The sequence below is a fragment of the Gobio gobio genome, assembly GCF_949357685.1.
Source record: "Gobio gobio genome assembly, chromosome: 21".
Classification (NCBI taxonomy): domain Eukaryota; kingdom Metazoa; phylum Chordata; class Actinopteri; order Cypriniformes; family Gobionidae; genus Gobio; species Gobio gobio.
The window spans coordinates 15,024,940-15,032,784 of NC_137117.1; the positions used below are offsets into that span (position 1 = coordinate 15,024,940).

The 7,845-nt window shown below is 35.7% G+C and overlaps 1 protein-coding gene across 2 annotated transcripts; it reads left to right on the forward strand.

Moving 5' to 3' along the window:
* The first annotated feature begins 607 nt into the window (after positions 1-607).
* On the forward strand, positions 608-6,230 carry LOC307117328 (torsin-1A-like). Of its 2 annotated transcripts, none has more exons than XM_079802121.1 (5): positions 608-1,166; positions 2,185-2,450; positions 3,747-3,922; positions 4,881-5,011; positions 5,260-6,230. In XM_079802121.1, exons 1-5 carry the CDS (start codon positions 1,019-1,021, stop codon positions 5,511-5,513), a joined length of 975 nt encoding a protein of 324 aa, XP_079658247.1. In that variant the 5' UTR covers positions 608-1,018; the 3' UTR covers positions 5,514-6,230. The 2 variants fall into 2 exon arrangements, with proteins under 2 accessions (XP_079658247.1, XP_079658248.1); XM_079802122.1 differs by having other exon boundaries at positions 885-1,166; positions 2,320-2,450; positions 5,260-5,756.
* Positions 6,231-7,845: the final 1,615 nt, after the last annotated feature.

The window sequence follows — 7,845 nt, forward strand, 5'->3', positions numbered from 1 at the left end:
ATTCCACGTGTGTTTCCCAAAAATGTACTTAACATGAACGCGCGAGAACGCGCTCTAAGTGCTACTTAAGAGTCGCTGTCCATTTGCGAAGTGCTGAAATATAACCTTATATGGAATCGTTTCCTCGGAACGTTTCACCTAATAATTGTCATCTGATGTGGATTAGCAATCAAACACGTCTAGGCTATATAAAGCAACTACTTACAGGCTGAGGCACTGACAAAATGGCTGAACAAAAAAAAAAAAAAAAACACGAAAAGATACATTTCAAAAAGACGAAATAAATATCCTAATTTTATTCAGATGTGTATTTATAATTTTTTAGTTTGTTACCTGCCCTCATAAAAAAAATAATAATAAAATCCAGTGATCATAAAGTCCGTTTCCACAAAAATATTAAGCAGCAGAACTGTTTTTTTATCAACATTGATAATAATGAGAATATTAAAATAAAAATAATAATAAAAAAGTGTACAATAAAGTACAATCAAAACCTTATAGTATTATCACAATGCACTTGAATTAAGTTAAAGGTGTAATCTGCCTGTTGTCCTGTAGGTGACCTCATAACTCTGTCCTCTTACGATACACTTAGAGCTTTACGATTACTCCAGAGCACTCGTAGATCTACGATCATTTTCAAGTGCTACTTAAGTTACGATGCTTTTGGGAAACAGACCTTAATATTAAGATCACTCGTACGATCGTTTTTACGATCAACTTAGGCTTACGATGCTTTTGGGAAACGCAGCCCAGTTCATTAAGAAGCACATTGTGTACTTTAATGTAAATGTAATGTAAAATATTTCTGTAGTGGTACAGCGAGGTGAACACGTGGTTTAAAACAGTGGAAACAAGAAAAGCCTGTTTTCTTTCTTGTAGTCAGTAAATGCTGCCATAAAGAATATTTTCTGAAGGAGTTTCGTTTAGCTTATGGCTCTTAATCAGTCGGTTCGCCACGAGTTACTTTCTAAAAAACGAACCTGAGACTGAATGGTCTGGACAATTTGCTTTCACAATGAAAGCGAGGCATTTGTTAATAGTTTTTTTGCTGGTGTCTAATATAACATTATCTTCAGGTTTTCTAGATGTGTTCGCGGCTGCTTCGTCTTATGTGGTTGACAAATTTTTTGAACGGGACAATTTGCTGCCTTTTGACCCTAAACGTGAGTAAAACTGCGAATTTATGGTTCTAATTTCAAAAGTTTCCTTTGTTTCCAACAGATAGATAGGCTGTTGAATATGTAAGGGTAAGGGTTTTGGTAAAGATTAGGCTTAAACATTCGTACCACATAGTTGTGAAATTGTACATACTTTCTAAGTAAAGTGTTTACCAATAAAAACAGCATTAATGAAAAGAAAGGGATTAAATGAGACTCTATTGTGTCTTCGTAATAATTCCCTTTCTGAATTAAAGCAATATTTTTTTAATTCTATATGTTAGGCCTACTATAAAATTACTTTCATATGCAATGTTTTTACACCATTTTAGAATTGTTATTATAAGATGATATAATTTGTCATGTGATAAAAGTGTCAGTTTCATGTCAGATTCTTTTGGTGTGTCTATAGTTTGTCTGAGAAATGTGTCTAGCTAACACCAGCAAACCTTGTAACCGGTGGCTCGCAACGCCAAGCATGATGTGCGGCCAGTGACACCAGTTATAAACACTTGATTCTGTGTTGTGTAGCTGTTCTCTGTCTTCCATGCAGTTGCAATACAAAAAGGCCAAACACTTGGCAAAGAAAAATCATATATTAAACAAGAAAATTGTATAAGAGTGAAATAGGCTACCTGATATAAAACACAAACAAGCATCATCTTAGAAGTGGATTTCCCTTGTTCCCACTATAAAATAAATTATAAATAGCAATAATTACAATAAATATTATCAGGAAGTCAAAAGAAGCAGTTACAATACAAAAGGGAAGAGGAGGATGGGCTGGTTTAACTTTTCTTCAGCTGGATATAGCCTACCAACTGTAAAAAAAAAAAAAAATAAATTGATTTAGCTATTTTGATATTTTAGGTGTGATTTCATTGTACTGAGATAAAAATGCAAAGTTCCACTGAAATGTTTTTTGCTTTCTATATTATTTTTTTAGTTAATTTGTTTTTTTAGTACAAATTATTATTGCAAGCTACAAACAATCTTTGACTTTACATTTCTTCACATCTTTCAGGTTTGAAGAAAGATTTAAGACAATCTCTCTTTGGGCAGCACATTGTGTCTGATGTTGTACTAAAAGCTGTATCGTCATTTATGAGTGACAGCAAACCAAACAAACCGCTGGTCCTCTCTTTCCATGGGATTACAGGAATTGGAAAAAAACATGTCGTCGACATCATCGCTAGAAATGTGTATGTGAAAGGGGCAGACAGCAAGCATGTTCACATGTATATATCTGAGTATCATTTTCCACAACAAGAAAATGTACACATCTACAAGGTAAGTAAATAACACATTTACTATGAAAAATAGGGATATAGCGGTAACACTTTACAATAAGGTTCATTAGTTAGTTAACTACATTAGTTAACATGAATAAATAATGAACTGCACTTATAAAGCATGTATTTATATTTTGTTGATGTTAATTTCAACATTTACTAATACTTTATTAAAATCTTGTTAACAATAGTTAATGCACTGTGAACTAACATGAACAAACCATGAACAGCTGGATTTTTATTAACTAACGTTAACAAAGATGAACAAATACATTAATAAATGTATTGTTCATGGTTAGTTCATGTTAACTAATGCATTAACTTATGTTAACGAGTACAACCAGTCTGCCAGAGCAGGTCAAGCCCTTGATTGAGTTCTTACAGAAAGTGTATCTCTAAATTCTTATCCCAAACATTTCTTTCTTCATTTAATTAAGCATATACATCCAAACACAATTTAGTGAGGATTTTGCTTAAAAAGAAAAATAATAAGAAAGAAAAGAGAAAATAATATTGAATCACAATTCCCTTTTTCAGTGGAAAAATTATTGTTAGGCAGAATGTGATTGACATTAGTCACATTCTCGGCATAGAGTCACCATTCATGTGCATCCAATCCAATTCAATGTCATTTACTGGTATTTTACAAAACAGACAAAACATATGGGTTTGGAACAACATGAGGGTTATGATTTATATCTGAAAATAAACAAGAAATATAGAAATATTTTACAATTAGCGTAGTTAGTTCTGTCCACCTACACTCTAAAAAAAAAGGTTCTATATGACACCATAAATGGTTCTTGGCTCGTAATCATAGGGGAACCTTTTTTAGTGCTGTATAGCACCAATTTTGGTGCTTCAGTGGTTCTTCAGCGGTTCTTCAGAGGTTCTTCACCGGTTCTTTGACTAAGGTGCTATATAGCACCTCTGAAGAACCACTGAAGAACCACTGAAGCACCAAAATTGGTGCTATATAGCACTAAAAAAGGTTCCCCTATGATTACGAGCCTTTTTTTTTTTTTAGAGTGTACTTCATATCTTTCCATTATGCCATATAAAAAAAGAAAAACCACTTAGGAAGTGAACAGCTCACAGTAAAACTCCTGCTATTGGATGAAAATGTTGTAGGTTCATACAATATATAATGCATAGCTGCTACAGTAGGTGTTACAAAACTGTATAAATCATATGAATAATGTTTTATTTTGCACAGGCGCAGTTTTCATTATGAGTGTTGCACATATAGTTGAAGGCTGTTGCTCTCTGGGATTTGCATGTTCTGTATTTTCAGGCACAGCTAAAGCAGTGGATTCATGGAAATGTATCAAGTTTTCCCCGCTCTATGTTCATATTTGATGAAATGGACCAGATGCAGCCAAAGCTGGTTGACATCATAAAACCTTTTCTGGACTACAATGTCCGTGTAGACAGAGTGCCCTTCCACAATGCAATCTTCATTTTTCTCAGGTAAATTAACTTACATATTACTAAATTACATACAAATTAAGGCAACATAAAATGTAATTCTGTAATTAAATTCCTCTACTCTTCCAAAATAGCGATGTAGTCCATGATAAGCAATGCATGACGATGAGTTGTAAATAAATGTGACATTGTCACCCAGTTGTGTACACGTAGAAAAAGTAGTAATTATTACAGTTACCATTTACACACAGACGGTTTACATTTCATGCACTTGAAATTGAAACTTTGCTGCTGCTGCTTTAGCGATATAAGAAGATGTATGCAGAGAAAAACATTTGTAAATATTTTCTTTCTAATTATTGATTTTTTTTTTTCCTGTTTATCACTGAGTTATATACAGTATAACACCTCTGGCCCGCTTATTGGATTAATCAAATCAAACACTTTTGGAGATATTTTTGGTCTATGCCTCTCTAACACACTCCTTGGCCCCTAATGGTTACCCTACAACATATTAGCTATATAAAATTCAAATGCACTGTAAAATGTAATAAGTTGACTTTACTTAGAAAAAGTGAGGAAACCGATTGCCTTAACATTTCTAAGTAGTGTATTAATTTTTAGTTGGCAAAACTTAATTCATTTTGTAAAGAAAACTTGTTGGTCAAGTACTGTTAACTCAAAATCATTAGTTGCGCTTACTTATTATTAGTGTTCACATTACTAGGACCATCTTAGGAAACCGATTGCCTCAAGATTTTCAAGTATAAGCTGAACTAAAAAATGATGTTAAGACAAAAAGCAACAACAGATCTTAGGCAAAACATTTTTCATTACTCGTCAATTTTCTTCAGGCATTACAATGTACCAAACAATACTGGCACCCCTGCTTTGAAACATTTTTCATTATTGTAACAAACAATATGACAAAACCAAAAATACTGACAATCTTTTACTGATAATAAAAAATTTGACCTAACTAAGCTGTGTTTATTTGTAGTAATACATGTGGGAATGAGATTGCTGAAGTGGCTCTGGATTTCTGGAGAAAAGGCAAAAATCGGGAAGAGATCAGGATGAACAGCAACGAACTGGAGGCTAAAATTTATCAAAGCATCAATAATGAGAACAGTATGTGATTTTTATTGAAGTATGTGTGTGCCACATGAGTTTGTATATAACAAGACTCCTTTTCCTTGTATTGAATACATTTATTTTTGTCAAACATTATATCCCACACTGGTTTTATTAATGGTTGGTTGGTTCTTAAATAATTACATTTGGTTAATTCATTCCTGAAATGTGGTTACATTCTTGTATTATAATATGTTCCTCTAGAAATATAATTCCTTAAATTTTTTTGGTGTATCTCTGTTCAGTAGGTGGATTCTCATACTCCAGTATCATAAATGAGCATCTGGTTGATCACTTCATTCCTTTTCTACCTCTGGAGCTGAAGCATGTGCGTCAGTGTGTCATGGCTGAGATGGTCCATCTGAAAATGACACAAGACTCTGATCTGGCAGATGAAGTGATCAGAGACATGCCCTTCTTCCCTGAAGAAGAGAGAATCTTTGCTGTTAAAGGCTGCAAGGCTGTCAGACAGAAGTTGGTCCTACATACTGATATTTAGACGAAAGACTTTAGCATCACTTTTTTTTTTCCCACTGATTTTTTAATGTCATATAATTTTTATTTTTATCCTCATAGCAGAACACCATGAAGTCTAGATTTAATAGGTTACTCTTCCTCTTGAAACAAATTGCATTTTAAACTTTATAATAACATGCAAAAAGTACCATATTATTGTATTTGGTTACTTTATGATTATGCTTATAATGCAAAGCCATTAAAAAATAATTATGGTGAGTCATTTTAAATTTGAGACTTTTTAATACACTTTGCCTTGTTGTTTAATGCACATAAAAAAAATGTCTTCCAAAAAGTAGTTTGAGATCAATTTGATATAAGATTATGCAAATTAGTCAAAATTCAAGATCACAAACACATCTTGGAATGGAAGTAAGACAGCAGCTTCATGTTGCATATGTGCAAGTGATTATATGATCAATAGATTTAGACTACTAGACTATCATTTTTACCAGTCCAAATGTTAGAAATATTCAACATTAAAAGGCTCATTAAAGCAATAAGCAATGTTATTGATAACATAATAATAATCTGCCATGTTTCATAAATTCCAGTGGTGTAAAGTATTTAAGTAAATGTAATTAGTTACTGTACTTAAGTATCTTTTTGGCTACTTTGAAGTTTTACTGAGTATCAAAGATATTAGCAACTTTTACTCTCTTTGACTACATTTTTTAATAAGTAAAGTACTTTTTACTCCAATACATTTGCAATTACACATGACATTTTGCATGGCACTTTATATCTTGTGTGTTTTGCCTTTACTCACCCAAAATGGTCAACAAGGCTACTTTATGTGATTGAGAATGGGCAGTTGGGAATCGCAAGTTGTTTGATTTATGAGATGAGGACATGACTGCAGCCGGTGATGCAGCCGAAACCAGCACAGTGGAAGTTGATTATTTCATTTTACTTAACATTATTTTATTTTTCGTTATATTGATGAGACCCTTTTGAAGGATATTGGTTTTCTTATGGCCTTTTTGTGCACTTGAGCTTAATTGATACTTGAGAGTTTGTAGACGTTTAAGAGGCTGTTGTGTCGACCTTGATTTATTGCAATATTGAGGTGTTCAGTTTTATTTTGATTTTAGAAAATAAACATGATTTCTCATCTGGCGCTATGGGGAACGCCTCCAGCGTGACAGGTGTCTGAAGCTACTATCGAAACAAGTCAATCCTATTGACCGGCGACAGCCCATGATGTCATCAATGTGCGACCCGGAAGTATATAAGGGTGCCTTGCCAACACATACACATCTTTCTCGTCTTCAGGGACTGTCTGTTTGAAGTGCTATACGAGTTAAGGTAATACAAATTCATTATTTAATACACACAAGTGTGTATTTACTGCCTGGGATCAAGAGCATGCACAGTCAGTTCATTTGAAGTTGTTTGTGTGTAAGTGTGAGCGGTTTTCAATCTGAGATCGCTCCACTCTAGTCTGGCTTTCTTCTTGAGGGAAGAGAGGTTGGCATCTGGGACTGGATGATGCTGTCCCACTCATCCTGAGGCTGAGCGCTGGCATGCATCATGGGTTCTCAGATGCAGATCGCCGATCGTCGCGAGAGGTTATATTCCTCTCGGACGATCTGGCGGCTAACGAGACTAATCAGCAAGTGCTCTTAGGGATGGCTGGTGAGAGTGGTATGAATCCTCTCAGCCACCCTGACCGTGTATGCTGAGCTGATGAATGTTATGGAACACGCTGCAGGCAGGCTGCGGCTGCCATGTTGGCACTTTAGAGGAGAGATCGCTCGTGATAGATTGCACGATCGATTTCTCCTTGGCCGTAAACCATCAGCTCAGATGAGCCTTCCATTCCTTCCTGATCTTCTTACAGAGATCGAGAGGGCATGGAAGAATCCATATTCGACCCGATGTTCATCGACATCAGCATTTTAACTTCGCTGATGTCGAGGGGATAGGGGAATATGGATATGTGTTGATGCTACCAACTGGCGAGGAAAGTTTGCAAACTTTTCTCGCATTTTGTGGGCATCAACACTGAGAGCTCAAACTCTGCCATCTACCTCTCTAAATCACGTTGTGCTTTAATGGCAGGGCATACACGGCAGCAGGTCAGGCTGGTGCTGCTTTTCACACCATGGCGGTGTTTCAGGCGTACCAGGCAGATCTGCTGGGGGATCTCGATCAGGGGTAGGTTTTTAACCCCTGATGCGGTAGTCGAACTGCGCCGCACCACAGGTCTAGCTCTCCGTGCCACCAAGCAAAACAGCTGCCGCGATCGGCTGATCGTGGGCGGCGAGGGTGGCCTCGGAGAGACATCTGTGGTCGAACTCGGCGGATATCGT